The sequence below is a fragment of the Gadus morhua genome, chromosome 23 (genome assembly GCF_902167405.1).
Source record: "Gadus morhua chromosome 23, gadMor3.0, whole genome shotgun sequence".
Lineage (NCBI taxonomy): Eukaryota > Metazoa > Chordata > Actinopteri > Gadiformes > Gadidae > Gadus > Gadus morhua.
In genome coordinates this window covers 17338152-17365651 of record NC_044070.1, presented here as the reverse complement: position 1 = coordinate 17365651, position 27500 = coordinate 17338152, and the positions used below count along the sequence as shown (strand labels likewise).

The 27500-nt window shown below is 47.8% G+C and overlaps 2 protein-coding genes across 3 annotated transcripts in view; one reads left to right on the top strand and one right to left on the bottom strand.

Annotated features, from left to right (window-relative positions):
- The first annotated feature begins 25 nt into the window (after positions 1 to 25).
- Positions 26 to 14380, top strand: snx7 (sorting nexin 7). The gene is made up of 9 exons (XM_030349298.1): positions 26 to 262; positions 1161 to 1412; positions 2319 to 2429; positions 3034 to 3192; positions 5049 to 5247; positions 5569 to 5768; positions 7261 to 7359; positions 8747 to 8899; positions 13793 to 14380. Exons 1-9 carry the CDS (start codon positions 179 to 181, stop codon positions 13856 to 13858), a joined length of 1323 nt encoding a protein of 440 aa, XP_030205158.1. The 5' UTR covers positions 26 to 178; the 3' UTR covers positions 13859 to 14380.
- Positions 14381 to 22475: 8095 nt separating this feature from the next.
- Positions 22476 to 27500, bottom strand: part of LOC115537570 (phospholipid phosphatase-related protein type 5) — a 16843-nt gene continuing 11818 nt past the window's right edge. The window contains exons 5-6 of one of the 2 annotated variants that reach the window (XM_030349574.1): positions 27067 to 27115; positions 22476 to 26158 (exon numbers count right to left, since the gene is read on the bottom strand). In XM_030349574.1, the coding sequence (XP_030205434.1) occupies positions 26139 to 26158; positions 27067 to 27115 (69 nt within the window). In that variant the 3' untranslated portion in view covers positions 22476 to 26138. The remainder of the gene's footprint in view (positions 26159 to 27066; positions 27116 to 27500) is intronic. The other variant, XM_030349575.1, reaches the window with a different exon arrangement.

Sequence of the window (27500 nt, the reverse complement as noted above, 5' to 3'; positions counted from 1 at the left end):
CATGTATGGTCCCTGATCCCGCCCCCTCCCACATTTCCGTGTTTGCGCACTGGCGACAAAACTTCGAAGTTGTGTGAAGTAGTTCTGGTGTTGATGATCCTACTGATCCGGACTACCTATCCTCCTGATCCGGACTACCGATCACCCTGATCCGAATACCGATCACCCTGATCCCGCTATGAGCGCAGCACCGGTCCTGTCCGGAGACCTGGAGGAGGACCTGGACCTCGAGGAGGACGAGGACCTGGAGGTGTTCAGCAAGGTAACACCAGCAGAGCAGCTTACTGCAGGCTCGGTCTTGTTGACAGTGAGACAGTGAGACGGGACATTGAGGTCAGTGAGACAAGACAGTGAGGACAGACCCAGGAAAGTGGGGACTAGCCCAGGACATTGAGAACAGTGAGACAGTGAGGAGAGGACAGACCCAGGATACAGTGTGATACAGTGCGGAGAGGACACCGAGGACAGGCGCGGGTCAGTGAGACAGTGAGGACATTGAGACCTTGAGAACCGTGAGTCTTCTTCCAGCGAGATACCCTGCACTCGGGTATCTTTCCGGACCATCTTGACGCGCTCCGTCCCGACCTGGTTGGCAGTGTTTTTTTGTTCATAATTAACTGCTTGTCTGCTCGATGCTGACTCATATGAGCCGCTAATAGATTGTAATCATGGTGCATTCAGGACTTAATGACACAAAGTAACGGGTGAGATCAAAAGTCAATAAATCAAAGAGTTCAAACTCCACAGATACGCTTGTTTGCTGTCAAAACGTCCCTATTTGAAGTCGACCCATTGAAGTGGAGCCCATTGTTATCGCTCTGCTGACCCCAGCAGGGGCAGCGGTTTACCGGACAAGGAAGTAGACTGTTCACTGGGATCAGCCTGTTCAGTGGTCTGGGATCAGCCTGTTCAGTGGTCTGGGATCAGCCTGTTCAGTGGGATCAGCCTGTTCAGTGGGATCAGCCTGTTCAGTGGGATCAGCCTGTTCAGTGGTCTGGGATCAGCTTGTTTATTGGTCTGGGATCATGCTGTTCACTGGGATCAGCCTGTTCAGTGGTCTGTCCTTCCTCTGTGGCCCCTTCCACTGTGGCCCCTCCCTCTGTGGCCCCTCCCCCTGCTCCTGCTTGTTCCTGATAGCCTGTTCCCTTTCTTCCTGTCAGAATCCGTCGCTGGCAGTTGGCAGCTCAGTGTCCTCGTCCGTGGTCCAGGGGTCCCTGGTCCACTCCCCCGGGGCCCTGGTCCGGTCCTCAGGGTCCATGGTCAACCAGTACGGCCTGGAGGAGGAGGAGGAGGAGGAGGAGGAGGAGGCCAGGGGAGGGGTCCCCACCAGAGACCTCTTCGTCACCGTGGACCACCCTGAGAGTCACGTCACGGCTATAGAGACCTTCATCGTCTACCGGGTGCTGGCACGGGTGAGTCCTCATAACACTAACCACTACTAACCACCACTAACTTAAAGAGCTCCTTTAAGGTGAGTCGGTCCTCATAACACTAACCACTACTAACCACCCCTAACTTAAAGAGCTCCTTTAAGGTGAGTCGGTCCTCATAACACTAACCACTACTAACCACCACTAACTTAAAGAGCTCTTTCAAGGTGAGTCGGTCCTCGTAACACTAAACGCTACTTACTTAAAGAGGGTCCTAATAACCTACCACATACCAGCTGTGCTCTGTTCACTCTCACAGTTCTGCTCAAAATATTCTCTTTCTGTTTGCACTTCACTTCCAAATAGTTCTCGCTTGGAGCCGCGATTGCAGTGTTTTTGAACCATTCCCAATTTTAGCACTTGTATCTTGCCGTCAGTTTAATTTGTAACGGTCGAAAGGAAAAACTTATTTCAAATCCCATTTCGATGATGTCATGGTTAATGGATTTCCATTTGGACAAGTATTTTGATATTATGTTTGGAATTTTATCAAAAAAAAAGATTGCACCACTAAACAGCGCTTTGCGCTATTTCTACTAACTTAAAGAGTGTCCTCATAACACTTACCACCACTAATTTAAAGAGCTCCTTCAAGCCAAACGGCACCACAGAGTGACCCCTGATCACACCAAGCACAGGAAACGGTCTCAGCATCAGTCGATACCGGGCTGACGTTGATGCATTTGAGCCAACAATACAAAGAGCTTAACAAGAAAAACAACACAAAGCATACAGTGGTTTCAAATGACCGACTCACAGATACAGTTGGGGTTGGATTTCAGAAGGTTGTTTATGTATTGAGAATATACAAATATTGAATTTACCCTCCATAAGCTAGACTTTACCTTCCCTACGCTGACCTTGCCTAACTTGACCTTTGCCCTCCAGACCACGCGTGGGGACTTTGACTCCAGCGAGTATGAGGTGCACCGGCGGTACCAGGACTTTCTGTGGCTGCGGGGCAAACTGGAGGAGGGCCACCCCACACTCATCATCCACGTGGGTAGAACCTTCTAGTGACCTTAAGGCAGGGCCGTAGCACCTAATTCTGGGCCCTGTGTACAAGAGGTACTGATGGCCCCCCCCCCCGAATTCCCCCTACCAGCCGAAAACAATTGTTGACGGGGGGGGGGGGGAAGCAATTGTTGACGGGGGGGGGGGCTCCTATCGCTAGGGGATGGTAGAAAATTCATGCTGTTACTGCTGTGATGCTTGTGTTTATGGCCAAACAAAACTACACAGGAGCTATGACCCGATACAGGATGGGCCTGGAGCTATAGAATAAGTCTGGTCGGTCGTTGTGTCAATCTAAAGTCTTATTAGTACCTGCGTTGTATTCCAGAGTTAAGCAACATGTTCTTATTACTATTGACAATCTGCTAACACAGAACACATTTCAATGTCCTACTATGCGTCAGGAGTTCTGCTGGATTAGATTTGTCCCGCTGGGTTAATCACCGTGCCCCCTGAAGGGATAACCTCCAACAGAACTGTTTCTAACCGTCAGCTGTCCGCTAACTTACAGCACTTTGAGTAACCGCTGTGTCTGATACTGTGCTGTACAAAATAAATGTGCCTTTGACTTTGACCTTAACGTTCCCAGCCGCTGCCGGAGAAGTTTGTGATGAAGGGGCTGGTGGAGCGCTTCAGCGAGGACTTCATAGAGACGCGGAGGCGCGCTCTGCAGACCTTCCTCAGCAAGACGGCCGAGCACCCGATGCTCTCCCGGAGTCCCCAGCTCAAGGTCTTCCTCACTGAGCAGGTGAGCTACTCCCTTCACCCTGTACAGGTGATGCATGTAATGGACCGCCCTGGTCTCCTACATGAATCTGTGGTGAGGCCTCATGGACTCGTGATTCTGATGGAAAAAGAACGGCCTGACGAAATCAGATGCTTTTATTTTTTGTCGTATTGTTTTGGTTGTCATTTTCTTCATGCATTCATTGCAAACTTTATCCCAGTTTTGGCATTTGAGGTGAAACACGCGGGTTCACTGATATTTTGGGTCTTGGGATGGCTTCTTCTTGTTTTCCCGTCTACGGGTCCTTGAGCCCCCTTGTTCCTCGCGGCGCCCTGGGAGGAGACCCTCCTCTGGGGTCCTTCTCAGTGCCTCTTTGGCCCCTGAAGCCCTTAGGCCCCCAGGAGAAGGTCTCGTCCCAGGCTGACCTGACTGGAGGGATCGACAGGGTTTCAGTGGGGCTTTGGGGGCGTGGCTGGGATTTGGAGATGGTTTAGGTGTGAATTGTGATTTGCTCTGCGTCTGTTTCCTAAAGTCGACATGATCTGACGTTACTGATCCTGTGCCCAGTGAACAGAACGCCCGTCTTCTAGCCTCTACAGTTTTCTAGATGGAACATCTGTTTTCTAGATGGAACATGTTTTAACTGTGTGGTTGTATTCAAAACCATGACAGCAACAGCAGCACATATTTCACTGAACTGCAATCCCTTGATTCTGCTTGTGGTTTGGTTTTTAATAGTCGGGATTCCTACTTATTTTGTGAATGGATTGCTGGTAGTAAGTTCTAGACACACACACGCGTACACATGTGCGCACGCACACACAATCGCACGCACGCATACAAACCCGCATACAGCCTGTATTATAATCCCTAAGTGCTAAAGCAGCTTACTAACTCGGTGGCAGCACCAAGTCAAAGTCCTGCTTGTCTTCCATTCTTGTTCATTCCCCTTCTTATGGATGAGCTGCACAATCAAGGCTGTTGTTTGGGCCTCTCCTCCATAATGGACTGCACTGTCCGGGTTCAATGGTTAAGACAAACACAGGTTAACAGCCCTCCATTCAGACACACTGGAGCTCTGTCTGGAACACAGAGTGGAGCAAGAAGCACCAACACAACAAGAAGCAGCAACACAACAAGAACGACAACAAAACAAGAAGCAGCAAGAAATCAAGACGCACCAACACAAGAAGAAGCACCAACACAACAAGAACGACAACAAAACAAGAAGCAGCAAGAAATCAAGACGCACCAACACAACAAGAAGCACCAAGACACGAGCTGGGTGGATCATTCCAGCATGACTGGAAACTGAGTGTAACCCTGTCCAGGCACTGCGCCGCATTCTGTCTACACTGGCTGCTGTCTCCCACTCCAAAAACCTCTCATCAACTAGTATCCAATGCTGTTTTTATAGTTGGATGGTGAATTCGTGGCACCATCCAATATGGCCTGGAAACAATAATTCATCTATTCATCTACTGATCAATTATTGTTATTATTATCTAACATTTAGGGCAGTTAGCGGACACTTTAATCCAAATCGACTTGTAAGAAGAAAGAGAAACAACTATATATCGCTGTCGGTACAGTTTGGATGTTCAGAGAATCAAGTGCCAAGCATTTACAATCATTAGGTTAACCAATTGCCTTTATACAACTAAGAAAGATAGGATAACTACACAATGCTAAGTACAATCTTTAACTGTAAGGACGTACGACATACAATAAGTGCATAGAGGGCTGGATGGGGTTAGTGTGACAGGTGAGTCTCTTGTTCAGAGTCCAAGTGAACTCGGTGAACTTGCAGCGGTGGTGAGCGCTACACTTTATGAACAGATCCAGCCTGCTCTTACGTTGTCTCTGACCCTGACCAGGACCTGACGGCCATCAAGAAGCAGGGACCCAGCTTCCTGAGCCGGATGGGGGACTCGGTGCGGGCGGCGGCCATAGCGGTGCGGGGCGTCAGGGCCCGGCCCCAGGAGTTTGGGGCCATGCAGGATTACGCCGACGAATTCAGCTGCAAGATGTCCGCCCTGGACAAGGTCACCCAGAGGATCATCAAGGAGCAGAACGGTGGGGCCCCACGCAGGCAGAGAAAGAGAGATAGACACATAGAATATATATCAATAGAAATATATATATATATAGAAACAGAAATATATTGATAAAAATAGATACATAGAAAGATAGAATGTATAAATATAGAGAAATAGCGTATATAAATATGCATATAGAAGAAAGAAACAGAAACAGCAATATAGAAATGCATATAGAAATAGAATATAGAAAAATATATAAAAGTGCATTATTCAAAAATATCGCTCCAACAAGATCAAATAGAAATTCCCCCCAGATGTTTCCATGACAATCACCTCCCCCTCCCGCCCTCTGCAGAGTACCTTGAAGAGCTGAGTCAGTACGGGCCCCTCTACAGCCAGTGGGCGGAGCTGGAGGCGGACCTGTCGGAGCCGCTGAGGGGCGTGGCCGGCTGCCTGGACCTGTGCGGCAGAGAGACGGAGGAGCAGCTCCGTCACCTGACGGAGGTGCTGCAGCCCACCCTCCATCAGTACCTGCTCTGTGCGGACACACTGAAGGTACAGAGAGGAGAAGAAGTCATGAGAACCATGCATGGCCTGGTGGAATGATGTATTATTATTACTGCTATTACTCTCCTGGTGAGATGTATTAATAGTAATGCTACATCTCCCGGTGAGATGTATTAATAATAAAACTACATCTCCTGGTGAGATGTATTAATAATACAACTACATCTCCCGGTGAGATGTATTAATAATAAAACTACATCTCCTGGGGAGATGCATTATTATTACAACTAGTATATCTAGATGTATTATTAATACTACATCTTCTGATGAGATGTAGTAATCTACATTTGCTACATTTAGTACTAATACACCTCATCTACTGATGAGATTAGTATTAGTGATAATACATCTCCTGGCGTATTATTATCATTGTATTGTTCCTGTTGGTTCCATTCCTCCATCTGTGTTTAGTATATATAGTGTTTTCCTGGCTCTTGTTGATGTTCTGCTGCTTGTCTTTCGACGCTGTGTGATTGACAGACGAGGGCCGACTCTGATGCCCTAAAGTTCAGGGCTTGATTGCACCGTGGGACAGCCCAGCCACACTGTGTCATTAATTAAAGATCTGCTGACCTTTTAATCAAAACATGTTAATGAACCCAGGTACCAATCCATATTGTCATTTAATTAAAACTTCCTTGGTGGATCTCTGAATCATCTCTGCAGCAGTTTGGCTCAAGGGCAAATGCATAATGTTATGATTCATTGTTATCTTTTGATACATCATTCATATCCGCAGGCTATAGACGAAACTTGTTTAAAACTTTTTTATTTTAAGTTAATATGATGATGTGTTTGGTATTTGCTTCCATGTCAACTTAACGTACAGATTCTTGGGAACGGTGTTGTATTCCTCCTATCCTGATAATATATCATATTGATGATGTTTATACGTATCATTCAGTAGTAGCTAATGGAAGTGATGGTTCACTGTTCCCTCCTGCCTGGAGCGAGGGTCAGAGGAGTGTGTGTGTGGTGTGTCCTCACAGCCTGGAGCGAGGGTCAGAGGAGTGTGTGTGTGGTGTGTCCTCACAGCCTGGAGCGAGGGACTGGGGAGTGTGTGTGTGTGTGTCCTCACAGCCTGGAGCGAGGGTCAGAGGAGTGTGTGTGTGTGTGTGTCCTCACAGCCTGGAGCGAGGGTCAGAGGAGTGTGTGTGTGTGTGTCCTCACAGCCTGGAGCGAGGGACAGGGGAGTGTGTGTGTGGTGTGTCCTCACGGCCTGGAGTGAGGGTCAGAGGATTGTGTGTGTGTGTGTCCTCACAGCCTGGAGTGAGGGTCAGAGGAGTGTGTGTGTGTGTGGTGTGTCCTCACGGCCTGGAGCGAGGGACAGGGGAGTGTGTGTGTGTGTGGTGTGTCCTCACAGCCTGGAGCGAGGGACAGGGGAGTGTGTGTGTGTGTGGTGTGTCCTCACGGCCTGGAGCGAGGGACAGGGGAGTGTGTGTGTGTGTGTGTCCTCATGGCCCTTGTCCCGTCCCTACAGACAGTGTTGAGGAGAAGGGACCACATCCAGGCTGAGTTTGAGGCCAAGAACGACGCGTTGGCCTCTTCGGCGGTCTCAAAGAAGGGCGACCTGGAGACGGTAAGTGGAACGCAACACACACAGAGACAGGGAGGTTAGTCACCTCTAAAGAGGTTCAAAAAAGTTCTAAAGCTTAATTTGTCCAACTTGTTTGTGTGTGTTAGAAAATTGTCTTTGATTGAAGGCAGTCTGTTCTCTAATTCTGTGGTGCTTGTGTAAGAAGTATGTTGTGTGTGTGTGTATTGCCTTGGGTATGAAGGATTTTGTATTGAGAGGACGGGAACACAAAGACAGTAAGGTTTAGGGGTTCACCTCTAAAGAGGACCAGAACACAACATGAGCAAGGGTTAGACCTGCCAGACACAGGATAAAGTACTGGTCAGTTACTGTACCTACAATACTGTCACTGTCACCATATTCATATAGTTCAGCTTTCCCCTGCATCTAGATGTTTGTTGAGCCCTCTTCTCTGTACGTACTTGTACAGAGGACAGCTATGCTGTAAGGGTGGCTAAATGTGCCACAAGACCCCTTCCTCTTCGTCACACTGACCCCAGGGGGAGGAAGATGAAGAGGAACCGGTCCTGATGGCCAGGGGAGAGGGAGGGTTTGATGCATGAACAGCACGTTCCTGTACATGGTCATTATTGTTGTTTGTTAATTCCATCTGTGACATTGTGGTAACTTAGCTTAGCAGCAGCTCAGAGCAGCTGGAGTGCGTATCTCTGGTTCATTAGCCGAGGGAACCGTCTCTCTCCTCCTCTTCTGCAGCCCGCTGACGCCTGCTGGCAGCTGTCTGTCAGCATGTGGCGCCGCACTAACATGGGGGGGTGTCACATGATTCCTGTTTGCACACTTCCCCAACAAACACCAACATCAGTGATCCATAGAGACAAACTGCTTGACTGTGGTCTAGGGCAGTGTGGCCACTAGAGGGCGCTCCTGCTCCAGGCTGGGAAACACTTTTTTAACACATTCTTATCTATGCTTATGATGAAAGAAGTAAATACCTTATTGTATGTAATATATATGTATGTAATTTCCTGCTGTCCTCTGCTGGGACGTCCTGCGTCTGGTGAACCTCGGTTTCTGTTCTCTGGTGAACCTCTGTTCTCTGGTGAACCTCAACCTCGGTTTCTGTTCTCTGGTCTCACCTCTGTCTCTGTTCCCTGGTCTCACCTCCGTCTCCGTTCCCTGGTCTCACCTCCGTCTCCGTTCCCTGGTCTCACCTCCGTCTCCGTTCCCTGGTCTCACCTCCGTCCCCTGGTCTCACCTCCGTCTCCGTTCCCTGGTCTCACCTCCGTCTCCGTTCCCTGGTCTCACCTCCGTCTCCGTTCCCTGGTCTCACCTCCGTCTCCGTTCCCTGGTCTCACCTCCGTCTCCGTTCCCTGGTCTCACCTCCGTCTCCGTTCCCTGGTCTCACCTCCGTCTCCGTTCCCTGTCTCAGCTGAAGGAAGAGGCGGCCGGCCTGGAGGAGAGGGTGGAGTCGGCCAACAGCGCCCTGAAGGGGGATTGGGCGCGCTGGGGCGACGCCATGAGGTACGACCTCCGAGAGGCGCTGGTCTCCACCGCCGACAAGAACCAGGACTACTACGAGAAGGTGGGTTAATGCTCCTTCAACTAGGTTAAGATCGCTTGGTTAAGAACCTGGACTACAGCGAGAAGGTGAGTTAAAGCTCCTTCAACTAGGTTAAGATCGCTTGGTTAAGAACCGGGACTACAGCAAGAAGTCGAGTTAAGGCTCCTTCAACTAGGTTAAGATCGCTTAGTTAAGAACCTGGACCACTACGAGGAGGTGAGTTATGGCTCCTTCAACTAGGTTAAGATCGCTTAGTTAAGAACCTGGACTACAACAAGAAGTCGAGTTAAGGCTCCTTCAACTAGGTTAAGATCGCTTAGTTAAGAACCTGGACCACTACGAGGAGGTGAGTTATGGCTTCTTCAACTAGGTTAAGATCGCTTAGTTAAGAAACTGGACTACAACAAGAAGTCGAGTTAAGGCTCCTTCAATTAGGTTAAGATCGCTTAGTAAAGAACCTGGACCACTACGAGAAGGTGAGTTAAGGCTCCCTCAACTAGGTTAAGATTGCTTAGTTAAGGCTGAGTTTAGGCTTCTTAAACTAGTTTAAGAAAATTGCGTAGTTAAGGCTGAGTTAACTGAAGGAAAGACCCATATTAGATAAAAAAGAATGACCAGGAGAACATATTGGATCTAGAAGAAGGACCAGTAGGCCTTTATCTAATCTAGAAGAAGGGCCAGAATACCTTACTGGACCCAGGAGGACGAGAGAAGGTGGTTGACTGCAGGAGCTCTGCAGTAAACCCCCTTCTCTCCTCCTCCTGGGTCCAGTAAGGTATTCTGGTCCTTGTGAACTTGATGCTGGAAGTAGAGCTTTAACAGAGCGAGAGGATGGTGGTAGCCACCATATTGTTCTTCATTACAATCCACTCATCTCCCCATAATTACCCTCCTTCATCTGGGTTTTTATGGGGTGGACGATGTCCATCCCCACTGTTTCCAGTAGAGGGCAGCAGCAGCTCAGTCCATGAGACATCCTAACATGAACTGCTCCTCAGAAGGTGACCGCATGTTTACATGTTGGTGTCAAATGCGCTTAGATGTTGATGGTCCGTCGCCAACGCACCGACCATCTGCGGTTTCCCCGTGTGGTCAGTAGACACAGTACTGAGCACTATCAATACTACTACTGCTACAATTATAACTACTTCTATTATTACTACTACTATTAAATTTGAACCCTCAAAGTACTGGACACTATCAATACTACTAGTACTACTACTATTAATACTGAACCCTCACAGTGCTGGACACTATCAATACTGCTAGTACTACTACTATTAATACTGAACCCTCACAGTACTGGACACCATCAATACTACAAGTACTATTACTATTAATTCTGAGCCCTCACAGTACTTCTTGGGCTCAAAATGGGGTGTGGTACAAACCGTCAGTGGGCCGAGGAGCAGAGGGAGCGAGGGAGGAGCCTCTATTGTCATTCAGCGCGGGGCCCAAGGCCGCCCGGAGAAACGGAGCTCAATAATTCATCAGAGCGGAGAGGGTCCTTCTGTCATGAGGACCAACAGGCCGGGGTGGGGGCGGGTGGAGGAGCAGGGTGGAGGAGGAGGAGGAGCAGGGAGGAGGGAGGAGGGAGGAGGAGGAGGAGGAGGAGCAGGGAGGAGGGAGGAGGGAGGAGGAGGAGGAGGAGCAGGAGGAGGAGGAGCAGGAGGAGGAGGAGGAGGAGCAGGAGGAGGAGGAGGAGCAGGGAGGAGGAGGAGGAGGAGGAGGAGCAGGGTGGAGGAGGAGGAGGAGGGGGGAGGAGGAGGAGGAGGAGGAGCAGGGAGGTGGAGGAGAAGGAGGAGCAGGGTGGAGGAGGAGGAGGGAGCAGGGTGGAGGAGGAGGAGGAGGAGAAGGGTGGAGGAGGAGGAGGAGGGAGGAGGAGGAGGAGGAGCAGGGTGGAGGAGGAGGAGGGAGCAGGGTGGAGGAGGAGGAGGAGGAGCAGGGTGGAGGAGGAGGAGGAGGAGGAGGAGGAGGAGGAGCAGGGTGGAGGGTGGAGGGAGGAGGAGGAGGAGGAGCAGGGTGGAGGAGGAGGAGGAGGAGGAGGAGGAGCAGGGAGGAGGAGGAGGAGCAGGGAGGAGGAGGAGGAGCAGGGTGGAGGAGGAGCAGGGTGGAGGCTGAAGGAGGCGGGGGTCACGGCGTTAACGTTAGGACCGGCTCCAGGCTTTGGGCGTTAATGAGGGTTCATTATCCAGCCTCCGGATTGGACGGTCATGTTGACGGGTTAACCACATGGTCTCGCAGGATGTTAACGTCTGCACACATTTCGCATGTAAATCTTCTCTATATCGACAATGCATTCTGTAATATGATTCATTACTTTTTAAGACTCTTATTATTCTTTTATATCCAATTAACCAAAGATGGCTGGCAAAAAAGAAATGTCATTAGAACCCAAGAGTGTATTTGTTGGAGACGGTGTTGAGCTGCTAGCCAGCTATCCTCATCATCACTTTGTAAAACCTTTGCTAAATATTATGTTAATATCTTCTTGACGGGCAGAAGACTTTGTTTTGATGCAGTAAGACGGTATCTTCAGTAAGTGAGTCAGTTGGCGTAAGTGGGTAAGCTCAAGAGGACTTGGAATACAAATGCATTCGAAGTTCAATCCAGTTCAACTGTGGTATGAATGGAGGATATTACCAACATGGGTGACCATCAACGATGTCTTCTTCACCTCTGAGTTGTGTTGTGACTGACAAAACAGTTGAGAGGCATCTGTCTGCTTGTTTCTACAGTCAGAGCAGGTGGACAAACATGTCTGCAGGCCCATACCCAAACACACATTTTCTCATTATCTTTTCTTAGCGCAGAGGTTTTGGGGAAAGCTTGTTCCTCCCTGATTGGCCCCCAGCCATCCTGTAAGTGGAAGGGCTGCTGAGGTGGAGGGTTTGGTTAGCTTAAGGTTAGCGCAGAGGAACAACGTGTCTGGACATTAGCATTCACTGTGGCTCTGCCCTTTTATGAATAGTGTGATGCATTAGGGAGTAAAACTAGAGACATCGCCATGGTTACCCCCTAGCAACAGAGATGCGGCGGCGCTGGACCAGAGACTGTGTGTGTGTGTGTGTGTGTGTGTGTGTGTGTGTGTGTGTGTGTGTGTGTGTGTGTGTGTGTGTGTGTGTGTGTGTGTGTGTGTGTGTGTGTGTGTGTGTGTGTGTGTGTCATTAGTTTTCTCTACCATAGGTCGTACTGTGATCGTTCAAGGTTTTTCTTCCAAATGCGCGTTGTAACAGAGTGCGAACGAAGGTTTTCAGGGGTGAGCTAACCACGAAAAAGGAAGATTTGAGTAAAGAAGCACATAGCAGCATCCTTTGCACTCCTGTACATACCTCATCCTTTACACTCTGATACAGATCATCCTGTATACACCTCATCCGTCACACTGTGATACAGATCATCCTGTATATACCTCATCCTTCACACTCTGATACAGATCATCCTGTATATACCTCATCCTTTACACTCTGATACAGATCATCCTGTATATACCTCATCCGTTACACTCTGATACAGATCATCCTGTATACACCTCATCCGTTACACTCTGATACAGATCATCCTGTATTTACCTCATCCTTTACACTCTGATACAGATCATCCTGCATACACCTCATCCGTTACACTCTGATACAGATCATCCTGTATATACCTCATCCGTTACACTCTGATACAGATCATCCTGTATATACCTCATCCTTCACACTCCATACAGGACTGTATCGTGGTTCTTAACCTACGTCTACTGGGTATTGTTGTTTGGGGTAGCATGACGGAGCCACTGGCTTCTTGGTGTTAGTGCACCTTCTCTTGGTGGAGAGGATATTTTGAACACACTTGGTTAATTTGTTTCATCACAAAGACATCTTTCCCTGATATATTAAAACGAGTTTAGCGTAGGGCTCGTGGAGGTGCAATGCCCAGACCCGTCACGTTGCGTTCACCCGTTCTGCCTCAGCTGATCCTCCCATGGGGTCACATGGTGTCACCAGGGCCTCACACTGTGCGCCCGGACGCCCGCTTGGGGCTTTGGGGCGGGCGCCGTGCGGGGTCATGTGAGACACTCCTTCCATTCTGACAGCCTCTGATTCACCGCTTGGGTTCCTCGTACGCTCAGCTGGCCTGAGGCCAGTTCCTCTGACCGCTTAAAGTGTGGGATGTGTTGGAGGCGCCAGTGTCAGAGACCTCAGAGACCTGTCTGCCTCAGAGTCCTGTTATGTGATCATTCATGTAAAGAAAGGAGAGAGGAAAAGAGAACATCTTATCCCTCACTATTTCATGATCTAGACTCAGAGTGATGATCCTTGCTCCCCAATGCGTCTCATGGACTCATTCCAGTCAGGATCTGATCGGACTCTAATGACTGGATCAAATGCAGCCCAAACCATCTGGCTTGAGATGACCTTCTAAAGTGTGGATAAAGTATGATCAAGCGTTTCTTCATGTTCCAGACTCATGGCATCGGCCAGGGAGCAGTATTCAGCTCAGATGAAGGTCAGAGAGGACATACTGCCCAGTGGCAGCATAGTGGCCAGAAGCAGGCCGTCAGGGGGCAGAAGCACCACAAGAGGCCTGTGCAGGCTAACCTAGTCCTGAGGTTCGGTCTAACAGAGTCATGCAGGCTAACAGAGTCATGCAGGCTAACAGAGTCCCGGAGGCTAACGGAGTCATGCAGGCTAACAGAGTCATGCAGGCTAACAGTGTCATGCAGGCTAACAGAGTCCTGCAGGCTAACAGAGTCCTGCAGGCTAACAGAGTCCTGCAGGCTAACAGAGTCCTGCAGGCTAACAGAGTCCCGGAGGCTAACAGAGTCCTGCAGGCTAACAGAGTCCCGGAGGCTAACAGAGTCCTGAGGCTAACAGAGTCCTGCCGTTGAACAGTCCTGCATGCTAACAGCCTTGTCTTGTGTTGCAGTGTCTGGCCGTGTGGGAGACGTTCCTCCTGTCCCAGAAGACCCCCCCCGGCCAGGAGGAGGATTGAACCGGCCCACCGAATAAGGACCTCCCCCTCACAGACCAAGACTCAAAGTGCCAAAGTACACTGTGCCATGATCGGATAATAAAGTATAACACACGCAAACGCACACACTCACGGGAACAAGCCAAAGAGCAGGGTGAACGCTAACCTCACTTCCATGATTCCTAACCTGGATCCAACTTAGCTTTAGCATTCCAAACACAAGGTGTTGGATCAGGAAGACGCTGACTGCCTGACGCGTCTTCTGGGACACACGGCCTGTTGATGAGGTCCTCAACCGGCCTGATCCTGATGCCAGCCAATCAAACTATGATTCCGAAGTCTGGTCGATCTGCCTAGCCCAGTTTTGGCTCGTCTGACATTTCTCAGAGATGGGAGGTCGGCCAGTCTGAATCCATTTGACTAATGTTTTATACTCTTTCGATTGATTCCTTTTATTGTTTTTTGACTTGTAAAAAGGTAGACATTTTAGTTGCTGAAATGTAGCAATGAAATTAAAAGACACTTTGGTACAGGAAAATGGAATTGACTGTTTCTGGTTTCTTATTAAACGATATCAGCTCTAGGAAAACTCTGGTGTAGGAATTTTGGTGACGTCACCAGAGCGTCGTCGTAGGGTTAAAGGGGCTGTATGTACGAATTGGTCTAAATCCAACAGCCCTTAAAACGTACCTAGAGCAGCTTTAACCCAGGACCTGGACGAGACGTTTGGAAGAATGAAGCGAGTTATGATTTATGACGGCGAGAGGCCACTCGTCCCCTGCGTAGGCTTCGGACTATGAATAGACGCATTGTTGGTGTTTAAACCCTTCCTGAACCAAACGCATCCCATGACTAATTAATGGTCACCTCCAGGAAGAGCGCCGCGGGCCGCTCCGTGGCGGCGGAGCGCGGTGAAGCCACGTACCTTACGCCCCCCTGATCATCAATTAGTAAACGGCTGTTGAAACAGGCGCCCCCCCCCCCTGTCCCTCGTTTGAGGCGAGTTTATCGGAGAACGCACGACTTTAAGCGTTCTGTTCTGTTCTTATGAATCACGCCTCACCGCAGAACAATACGAGAGCTTCAGCAGGCGACGCGGGGAGGTGGGCGAGGCCAGCAGAGACCGGTATACAGCTGCGTGGGTTTCTGTTTGTTATGGGGGGGGGGGGGGACAAACTGAAGTTAGCATCTTCTCAGAGAGCTTCTCAACCGCTGACTTCTAAGACACTTGGATTTAGTTTCCAATTGTATTTTTAGCTCTAAAACAATGACTCACTGGCATGAATAAACGAGATGATGACGCTGTCGCTCTCCAGCTGTGGGGGTACAGTTAACTAGATGATGATGCTGTCGCTCTCCAGCTGTGGGGGTACAGTAAACTAGATGATGATGCTGTCGCTCTCCAGCTGTGGGGGTACAGTAAACTAGATGGTGCTCCTGTCACTCCACACCTGTAGGGGTACAGTACACTAGATGTTGCTGCTGTCCCTCCACAGTTTTAGGGGTACAGTACACTAGATGATGCTATTGTTGCTCCTCAGCTGGGGCTACTCTAAACTAGATGAGGCCGCTGTGGGGGTACAGTACACTAGATGATGCTGCTGTAGGGGTACAGTACACTACATGGTGCTGCTGTGAGGGGGGGGGGGGGGGGGGGGGGCTTCCTCCATGGATACCAGTAGGGCTGAACGTTTACTTGTGTGCTCTCCTCATGATTAAAGGTGACATGGGGCATGATGGGAGGACCTTGGTTGATCACGCTGAGGTCACAGAGGGCCTCCTCCACTGACAGAATAAAGCCTCTATATGGAGATGAGTATTCCAGCAGCCTGAGGATCTGAAGCCGGTCTGCCGGCAGCGCGGCGTTCGCTGGCTCTTTGTGGAGGCAGTATGAGGACCCTCGAGGTTTCTGTAGGCCCTGTGTGTGCGCGTGCAAATTAATGAATTCCTCCGTGAAGCTCACCAAATAATTGCCTTAATGAATAATGCCGTGGCCCAGTTCTGGTTGTCCTGTTACAGTCTGTATGGGGAGTAAATATAGATGTACCATGGGTATGTTGTTGTGGTGAGAAGGAGGAATGGGATCTTCTGTTCCCCCCCACGTTGAGGCCGTAGGGGTTAGATCAGAGGACTGCATGCATCAAAACAACTGTTCAGGAATAAGAACTAAAGCAAATCCCAAAATACATGGGGCGGAATTGGAGAGACTCAAAGACTAGTGAAAGGACTACAAAGCAATTGATTATATTCCAGAGAATCAACTCAGATATCGAGGTCCCAGACTCGGTTTGTCAGCTTTGTAAAGGCGAAGGTTGAACTAGTTCAGACCCGTAAAAATGACCACATTGATATTTCACTTTTCCATTTTGATAGAAGGATTTCAAACTTTAGATGGCAAGAATACTAAACATGCCAGCTTTTATCCAACAGCCATCTTAAGCAATTGTAACCGGCACTTAAAAGCCTTCGTATCAAATAAATACAACAAATAAATAAATACCTAGTGCTGAAGAATAGTGACACGCCCCTGTCTTTTCAAATAATAGTCCTCCGCTTCTTTCATGTTTTTATTGGGGTGAAAAATGCACGTGGTATCCCCTGCGTGCCTCAGCTCTTCTGAGAGCAGCTCTTCTGAGAGTGTTATTTACTGCACCTGATGCCTCGCATTTCTGGCTCGAATCCTGGAATCAAAGTGGGTAACCTGACGAAAAGGAAAAGCAATGATTGAACTGATACATCAAATCAACGAGCAGAGGCCAAAAAAGGAGAGGGGCTAGTATCGGGTACAGAGAAGAGATCGAGGGGCTGTAGGAAATAACTGACATTTCTCATTGTTTTCCTCCCTACATTGTTTGACCTCGACCTTTACTGGGAAAGCTGTCTCTCCTAGACAGCGGTCTTCTCACTCTGTGGGCAGCCTGTCTCCAGCTGAGGGGGACAGTAGGAGCCAGGACAGGGCCGCGGTCATCTGCACTAGAACATCATGAACTCCCGGACTGAACCCCAGAGGCCTTCTGAACATCACAACCCAAATAAAATAGACGTATTCTTCCAAATGTTTAGCCCTGAGACCTTATCACAAAAACTAAAGGTTATCCTCCAGTTACAAGAAAGCATGTCTGTAAATCGGCTCAATAAATTACGCTGGGTTTTCAACGGTGGTTATATTGTTAATCTGAGGCTGCAGTCCTAAATACATGGAGAAAGATAGATATCTGTTGATGAGTTGGCCAGGGATCCTGTAGTTGTGAGCATGAATGTGGGCCAGACTCCAGACTCTCAGAAACCATTCAAAGGAAAGTCCGGGGGAGTCTGTGAGAATGAGGCTTGAGCAACGTGTGGTCTGTCTAGTCTTGAACTGTTTGCACCAGAAATCTGTTTGCACAGAATGGTCCTAAACGTTTATTTTTAAACCTTTCCTTGTGTTATCGACTCTTGAGTCATGTACAAGCTGGAAATCCAGCTCTTCAGTCGGACAGTCGATATGTTGGGCTGAGTGCGTAGGACTGCACAGACCTCCACCCCCGTCTGGCCCACTCAGCCCCCAGCATCAATCCCTCTCCCCCCTCCTCTCAGCTAACCTCCATTCACCTCCATGGAGGAAGATCCCACCAAGGTTTTTGCCGCTACCCTTTTTGTGAATTTATATGCACCAAATATTCTCTGCAGAAATGTTTTCTTTGCAAACTTCCTCTTTCTATTCCTGTCATCGTCTGAGCGGCCGGGCGGCCCACACAGCTTACCCCCGGGCTGAGGTCCAGATCTGCTGTCACGGTGACATAACAGCAGCTAATGATCGCAGCCCACTGCAGACGGCTCTCAGGCGGACGCAGCCTCCTCGCCTTGACTGCCTCAACCCGTTGGCTACTGAGATCCAGGGGTAGTTATCAAAACTGCATTGACGTTTGTTTTCTCTGATCATTGCCTTGGAGATAACCGGGCTGCAACGGGTGACTTCCTCCATTAGATGAGGTCACTGAGGTGGAGCAGAACCAACCTCTGCCATGATCTACATTTAGTGGCTTGATAGTTGGAGGTGGTGGTGGTGGTAGTGGTGGTGATGGTGGAGGTGGAGGAGGAGGTGGTGGAGGTGGAGGTGGTGGAGGTGGAGATGGTGGAGGGGAGGTGGTGGTGATGGTGGAGGGGGAGGTGGTGGTGGTGATGGTGGTAATGGTGGAGGTGGAGGTGGTGATGGTGGAGTGGGTGGAGGTGGTGGAGGTGGAGGTGGTGGAGGTGATGGAGGTGGAGGTGAACGAGAAAAATATGTTTTGGCAGAAGTTTTCTGTCGTGACGTAGTTTTGTTCTCATTCCCTCAACAGAAGATGACGGCTTTATTCAAGCAAGAGGAAAAGACAAAGATGTGGATACATCATACATCCGCCTCCTTACATTGTTTCATTATTTCAGTTTGGAACTGAGCCATACAGCTCCCAGATCAATAGAGATAGAATAAATATAGCAGATTAACCCCTTCAGTTTTATTCTTCACGATCATTATGTCAACTAAGAAAATCCCAAAGCACAGAGTTGTTCTCATGGGATGTCGTTAAAAGTCATACGTGACTACAACTCATAGCAGCAGCCTTCCACTAAGACAGATCACTGCTGCAGGCCGCCTTGCATTGTGGCAGGTCCAGCATTACCACCTCCACCTCCACCTCCTCCACCTCCTCCACCATCACCACCTCCACCACCACCACCTCCACAACCATCTCAACCTCCTCCACCTCTTCCGTCCCCACCTCCACCGCTACCTCAACCTCCAACATCGCCACATTCACCACCACAACCACCGCCACCACCACAACAACCACCACCACAACAACCACCACCACAACAACCACCACCACAACAACCACCACCACAACCACCACCACCCCCACCCTAATCATAACCCTTACCAAGTCTGCAGTAGAGAACAGAAAGCGTACATTAACCGGAGGAGATGCATGGTAACCATGGTTACCATTTTTCTACTTCCACGCATTGATGTTCTAGTTTTAAGATAAAACATCAGATAACATCTTGCAACTGATTTTTATTTTCTATACTTGTGTCCTAATTATAGCTTTTTGCTGGTGTCTTATGCTTTTCTGAATGTATTCATGAACACTCCTACAGTTTCTGCTAGGATTGATAATTTGCATTCAGAATCGTATACAAGCCCTTCACTAAACTGTTCTGTTTTTCTCTACAAATTAGACAATGTTATATATACTATCTATCTATCTATCTATCTATCTATCTATCTATCTATCTATCTATCTATCTATCTATCTATCTATCTATCTATCTATCTATCTATCTTTCTGTCTATATGGTGTGTATGCCATCTTTGTGTGCGTGAGTGTGCGTGTGTGAGTGTGTGTGTTAATCTAGTGTGTGATAGTCTGTCACAGCAGGGCAGGGTGTAATTGTACAGACAGATTGAGGGTTGCTGCTCCGCTTAATAATAGGATGCGTGTGAATGTGTGTGTGTGTGTGTGTGTGTGTGTGTGTGTGTGTGTGTGTGTGTGTGTGTGTGTGTGTGTGTGTGTGTGTGTGTGTGTGTGTGTGTGTGTGTGTTGGTGTGTGAATGGAAGACAGACCTCTTCCTGGATGAGAAAGAGGATGCTGTTGGATGGACATATACATATGTATATATACTGTATATATATATATTTCTGCCCCCTGCTGTTCACCCTGATGACCCACGACTGTCGTTCCAGATTCAGCTCCAACCACTTCTTGAAGTATGCGGACGACACAACTGGTGTGGGCCTCGTCCAGGATGACAATGAACTGGCCTACAGGGACGAGGTGAAACATCTGGTGGACTGGTGCAAAGTCAACAACCTGATCCTCAATGTTGAAAAGACAAAGGAGATCATTGCCGACTTCAGAAAATCTGGGCCTAGTCATACACCACTCCACATCATCACACCGCGGTGGAAGTCGTCAGCAGCGCTAAGTTCCTGGGGGTGCAAATGACCGACAAGCTAACCTGGTCCCTCAACACCTACTCCCTAGCGAAGAAGGCCCCGCAACGCCTGCACTTCCTGCGCCGGATGAGGAGAGTCTCCCTCCCCCCCTCCCATCCTGATCACCTTCTACAGAGGAGCCGTCGAGTCGAGAGTCTGCTGACCAACGGCATCTCCGTCTGGTGTGGGGCCTGCGAGGCCTCGGACTGGAAAGTCTGTGCAGGGAGTGGTGAGAACAGCTCCCCTCCATCCGGGACATTGGGCAGAAGCGCTGCCTGACCAGTGCCCAACGCGATTCCTCTGACTCAACCCACCCTCACCACGGACTGTTTTCCATGCTGAACTCTGGCTGGATCCACGGTAGGACGTCTAGGTTCAGTGACAGTTTCTTCCCCCCTGGCCATTAGACTGTTGAACACCCACCCAAACCATCTACGCACCACCCCCCCACCCCCCCACCCCCCCCCCCCAACCCTCTTAGTATTTATTTTTTGTTACTTCATGCCATCTTTTTATATTCTGTGTCCACTCCACCGTGAGCCAAGGTAACAAAATCTAAGTCTAAGTCTAACTCTCTCTCTCTCTCTCTCTCTCTCTCTCTCTCTCTCTCTCTCTCTCTCTCTCTCTCTCTCTCTCTCTCTCTCTCTCTCTCTCTCTCTCTCTCTCTCTCTTTATTTGTATATATATTGAATATAGCCCCACTGTGAGCCGGTTCATTAATGTGAGCCAGATCCAGCTCTACAGAAGCTGTATTTATACCCTGACGTGGTGCCAGCCTCATCCTGCAGGATAAGCAGCCGTAGCTCATCCTTAACCTCCTAATGTGTCACAGTGATTTGCTTTATCTTCACTGGATACAGCAGATATGGTAGAAACTGATTTGGCCGTGAGCCCCGCCCACACTGGAGCCGCTTGACTGGATTAGAGGAGCCGGTCCAAGTGTCTCGCTCTCCTCCAGAGTATCTGGTACAAGTGTCTCGCTCTCCTCCAGTCCCTCAGAAGAGGCTAAAGACATGTCGGTGCCCCAGGGCTGGAGCCAGGTTCAGATACAGATCTCTGAGAGATTGTTCGTCTGAGGTCCATCTCCATCACATCCTCTAGACCTCAGTCTGACTTTGTCCCCTGGTTGGTCCTCTCCAAGCGACTTACCCCGTACAACACCAGAGAACCAAAACCAGTTGTCTTCACTCCTAAGTCTGACGGGAGCGGCTGCTAAATACTAACCACCAACCACTTAACTCAGAGCCAGGGTTAAGTAAGTCCTGAGTCCGACTAAAGCTGCTGTTAAACAGAAACCACTTAACCCAGAGTGAGGGTTAACTCAACCCAGAAGCCTGTAGAGGTTATCCCTGAGGGACATTTCACGCAACGTTAGCGCCACGCCATGTAATATGTAATACGTCTTAGTCAAATAGCTGACATCATTGGTTGCAGAAGATCACCAATTTGGGTCGATTAGGAACAGCATGCAATGCCTAATTTGCTAGTAATTTGGCAACTCTTTATGACCTGTCTTTAATTAATATAATACTTTAATGATTTAATAAACTAGTTGTCAGTGGTGCAGTGAGGAGCACTGTGAGATAATCCTCTGGAGACCAGGGTTTAAGTCCTGCTGGAATTTGTTTCCGTTGAAATTGAATACAGGTTTTAAACATATTCATATCATGTCTACTGTTCTATTATGTCTAATCGCTGACCATATCAATTTACCAATCTCTGCGGGAGAGCGGAGAGAGCTCCTGGCTAACCTTGTGGAGCCCGGGGTTCAATTCTTCTTGCTGAGTTACTTTAATCAGTTACATTATGTGAATTGAAGTATTATCTCCGCCCAAAACCAATGGTAGTGGTGCAGTGGTAAGGCTGTTGATTAACACTAAGTAGACTCTGGTTCGAGTCCCTGCACACCAAGAAGATCCCCCAACGTCTAAACAGATTTATTAAAAAACAAAACCTGCTTGCCATTGTAGAACTTGAACCAGTCGCTGCGGTGATTAGAACGAAGGACTCTCTCTCTCTCATCCACCTAGTCATTGAGAACCAATTTGTTGGAGGAAATATTTGTCATTAAATTCACACAACAGTGTTATGTTTTAAAATCACTTCACAGTGATCAGTCTCAGTTGGATTTGAACCCAGGACCTCAGAGCTGTTCACAAGAGCTCCATCCACTGTAACACAGAGCCAGCCACTAACATGAACGCTAGTAGTTATTAACGTTATATTCAAACAACGACTTCAAGTTTTAAAAACAACCAAAGTAAGAAGGACTTGAACCCGGGTCTCCTGTACTCAGTTTTAAAGTCAAAGACTTCCGTTTCATCCTCTCTATTCTCCCTATTTTTCCCGCTGATATCAACCACTCTGCTACGACCCCCAGTATGTAACATAAGATGGGTCCTACTGCGGTCTACATTCTGAAGCACACAGGCCAGGGTGCTTTATGAACACAGATCCAGTTGTGTGTGTCTTATTTATATTTATTATGTATTTGATTTAAAATTATTCTATTTTATCATATTTTCTGACTAATTCTCAACTTGTTCTGATTAATGATAATTATAAACCATCACTGGTTTTGCACCTGCTTTTCATATTATTCATTATGTCAGAAGTCACTGTAAGAAGGTGATCATTTATTATTAGCTGATATGAAACAACAGAGACACAACAAGAGATCCAATACTAACGCTGGGATTTTTTTTAATTCAAAATCTGTACATTTCATAAGCTTTCTACAGTGTAATAGGTCACAAGTATAATGAATATTGGAAAAAAATAAAACCCTCAAGAGAAATATGAGCATAGGTTAAGTATAAAAAGCAAGAGGATGCTATAATCATAGCAACACCAAAGGTTTTGTCTAAAGGTGAAGAAAACACACATGAGTCTGGGAGACGTATAAACACATTTGGAAACCAAGTTGGTGGAGGTTAATGTGTTTGAAACACTATATCAACATGAATAAGTCAAATTTAGTTTGGAACTTAATAACAAACTAGAGATGAATATCAACACTCTCCACACAAGAATGAATGAAAGAAAATGAACAATTCTATGAAATATACTTCTAGTAAAATAACATGGAGTAGATATAATCAGTAGTAGTTATATCAGAATAAAATAATATTCAAGATGTTTCCGTACATATTTTTTCCTTCAGACACTCACACACATACAGTGCACAGTCATAACAAGACAGTAGTAATTTACAACATGACCAAAAGGATATATCTAAATATTTCCAACGTGTACAATTTTTTACAGTTGTTTTCAGTAGAATATCTTAGAATATTATTTCAGCTCTTACAATGCACTTAGAGCGTATATACGTGATGGATCCTGAATACCCGGCAGCATTGTTCTTTAAAGCACGAGCCGCACTGGCGGACACTTCATAGCGATGATAGGAGCTGTACCTTGATTTAAAGTGCTTCATGTTCCTGCCTCAAGTCTCCACTCTCTTTCTTATCTTTTATTTAAGTGCTTCAGTGATTACTATAAAAATAGAAAATTTAGGGCCGACAGAATGAGACTTTGTACACAAAGTAACTCTCTGAACCAATGGGGAAAGCAAAGTCGCGCATGTTATTGCTACTAAAGAAAAGGACTTCACAACCGTTGGCACTTTGAATCGTTCAGGGAAACACAAGCCGCTTAGAACTCTTAACCCATCAACCAAACCAGAATCGAGTTCAACAGCACCTCGGCTTCACCCTGCAGGTGTGCCTCGTTTATGCACGAGATATGCTGTGATCCTCCGAAGCAAACAACTAGCTTGACATTTCCGAACGTTGCGTTTGTAATGCGGTGAAGGGGAGCTGAAACAGTTGCAGATCAGAATGGAGCTGATTGCTGCACAAGTGAGATCTCTCTATATAGAATTATTCCTTTTCACCAAGTTTCATAGCATTATCAAGAAGCACAGACTCAGCCATGGAACGTCACTGGAAAAGCCTCCCCAGTGTCATCCCAGCCCTCCGGAATCTGCGGTTGGTGTCAAATAAGATGATGTCAGCGCAGATGCTGGAGAAGGTGGTCTGAACATCTACATCTGTGTGACCACGCCCCTCTGGGGTAAGCGTGATGAGGTACACCAAGCTTTCTATCACTCTGATTGATTTCGTAATCAACGATGAGGAGCTCGAGTCTCCCCCACTGGTCGGCAGAAAGCAGAAGCTCTGCAGGGGCGGTTAAAGCGCAGCAGAAGCAGAGAGGAACATAGTGCTGTGGTCTGAGGAAATCACGTTCAATAAGCCACCTTGAGGTCGTCGTAAACCAGGTCTAATAGGGCTTTGGTTGAATCAAAGAGATGATCAAATGTAAAGAGATACATGGCTTTCTTTTTTCGCTGTAAATGGTCTAAGGAACAGAGAGTTCCCTACCAGTGTCAATGTGAATCTGTTGCAAAAACATGAAACAAGTCAACTACACTAGAACAGGATTGAACCTGGTGTAACACCGTTAGGTAACAGAAACAGATGAGACAGTAGACGTCTAGCTATAAACTACATCAGATTAATATATACCCACAAGCACACAAACCAAAAATCTCAGTGTTGGCCTGTGAGTCCAACAGCAACTCTTATGTTGCATATAACTGTCATATAATCCTGTATATCCTTTTTAATGTCCACGATAAAGACAACGCAGGAAAGACCTCTTTGCTACGTTTTTAAAATCTATTTCACATCTGTGCTGTTTGCAACAATAAAGCACAAATACACAATGCACACGCACGTGTACGCACTCACGCACACACCCACGGCACATGCGCACACAAACACACACACTCACACACAGAGGGGAGGTAGAAAGGGGGGAAACAGGAACCTGTGATTGTCTGGTGACACTCGCAACCCTGTTTGGTCTCGTTGGACCGCATGGAAACATCAACCCACGGCCCAGATCCAGGTGGAACCCGGGTTCCCCCGGGTTCTGCCGTCTGGAGATGTGAACAGTTTATAACGCCACATGGAAAGACTACAAACTCCGCCGTTTGTCAAACAAATCAAAGATGTACAAAAAGGTTTCAAATGCATTTAGTGTCCCATTCTGCGTTTCAAATGTCCCCAAAATGCAAGAGAGGATAAATATATTTGACCAAAAAGTATTATACACAAATTACATTTGAACAGCTCCACTCGTTGACTCCGATTATCTCCTCCTCTGGCCCCTCGCTCAGAAACTCACGGCTGACTGACAGTGAGGAACCCATTCTGATCGGTGGGAAAGCTCTTGACTTCTGATCCACCTTCTTGGCTCCTCAAGCCTACTTACAATGTGGAGAAGGTGACTAGTATAGATGATATACATACATACATACATACATACGTACATACGTACGTACGTACGTACGTACATACGTACATACGTACATACATACATACGTACGTACGTACATACATACATACATACATACATACATACATACATACATACATACATACATACATACATACATACATACATACATGCATACATGCATACATATCTATATATAGATAGATGTAAATATAGATATACAGTATGTATACACATGTGAATGCAAAGCTGAGCCACAGAGAGGTATGGTGGACGGTGGGTGGTCTGGCGCTGCACTGGATGGTGAATGGTGAATGGTGGAGGTCTGGTTGGACAGCACTGGGAGCTAATGCTAACGGAACTGGAGGGTGAACAGTGGGTCTGCACTGTGGCCTAATGCTAACGGGACTGGAGGGTGAACAGTGGGTCTGTTCTGCACTGTGGCCTAATGCTAACGGGACTGGATGTTGAACAGTGGGTCTGCACTGGGAGCTAATGCTAACGAGACTGGATGGTGAACAGTGGGTCTTCAATGTAAGCTAATGCTAACGGGACTGGATAGTGAACAGTGGGTCCTCAATGTAAGCTAATGCTAACGGGACTGGATGGTGAACAGTGGGTCCTCAATGTAAGCTAATGCTAATGGGACTGGATGGTGAACAGTGGGTCTTCAATGTTAGCTAATGCTAACGGGACTGGAGGATGAACTGGGGGTCTGGACTGTGAGCTAATGCTAACGGGACTGGAGGGTGAACAGTGGATCTGCACTGGGAGCTAACGCTAGCGAGACTGGATGGTGAACAGTGGATCTGCACTGGGAGCTAATGCTAACGGGACTGGATGGTGAACAGTGGGTCTAAACTAGGAGCTAATGCTAACGGGACTGGATGGTGAACAGTGGGTCTAAACTAGGAGCTAATACTAACGGGACTGGATGGTGAACAGTGGATCAGTAAGCTAATGCTAACGGGACTGGATGGTGAACAGGCTGGAGGCCCAGTGGGTTTCCCGGACAGCCGACTCAACGTCATGTGACCTCAGCGAAGGCGATGTGGTTCTGTGGAAGGAAGAAGACCAGAGTCAAAGTGAGAGGATGAAGAGGAGGAAGAGGATGAAGTGGATGCAGAACCAATCGAGAAACAGCAGTCTTTTATCGGCATACACCCTCCTAAGCACACACGCAATTACATACTCTAACTAACGAAACGATACACTCAGCCACATAACGTGACGATGCTGCCGTTTAAACGGTTACAAAACACCCATCACACGACACAAAAGAATCGCTCAGGGCCGAATCCAACGTTTCAGGGAGTAAAACAAATGAATTGCTTTGGTTAATTAACAATAAAGATAATCTCCAGACATTCAATACGCTTGGAGGGGGTTTACCGAATAAAAGAGGCAAGTGGGGCTTCTTTTTAAGAGGGCGACTAAAGAAGAAGATGAAGAAGCAGAGAGAGGAAGGAGCTCGGAGGGTCGTGGGTTGACCATGTTTAGCCCGTCATGCGGAGGAGGTGAAACATGTCAGGGCAGAAGGCCCGTCTGGCCCCGAGTGCCACTGAACAAGAACCGCGCACAAACCTGGCCACACATTCAACCGATCCCTCCCCGGGTTAGATTCAGTGTTTAGTAAGACGACTACACCATGCTCCCCAGCAAGCAGATCCCTTCTTCAGACGCGGACGTTGGAGACAAAGTGTGAGGATCTTAAATTGTACCAAATGAGGTTCAGGTCTCACCTCCAGACCCGGTCGCTCTACATCTCATCACTACTTTGCATTGAAGGTGTGTGTTTGATTTGTGAGACGTGTACGCCCAGGGCAGCCCTAGCGGTGTGGTCACGTGACGGTGCCTGGCTGTGTGGCTAACGTGCTAGCATGCACAGGCCTTAAAGGGGCGGTGTGGCGGGGACAGCCGGGGGGCAGGCAGGGGGTCTGGCTGTAGCTCTGACCGCTACAGTACCTTGGAAGTCGGCCTCCATTGTCATAAAGCCCTTGTCAGCGTTCCAGATCTGAAAGCACACCAAACCCGTTCAGGTGGCTGTCGGACTATCGTCCCTCCTCAACAAGAGAGTGAGTCACACCAGGTACATTACAGCTCATGAGGAGCCATTAGCATTGTCTGGGAAACTTTTGTCATGAGCGGAGGGTGTGTTGTTGGGGACGTCAGTGTAAACTTCATCAACAGTCCAAATTAACTGATTATGGAACCTTTTAGGAAGAGTCAGGCAGTTGCACAATAATTATGAATTGTTTGATAAATGTATTATATTACGGTATAAAGAGAGTTGAATGTGTTTGGATGTTGGCTTGGTTAGAGTGTACGTGCTATTCCCCATGAATATAAATGAACAGCAATGATGAGAACACGATGAGAATTATAGAGGTATTGGAGTT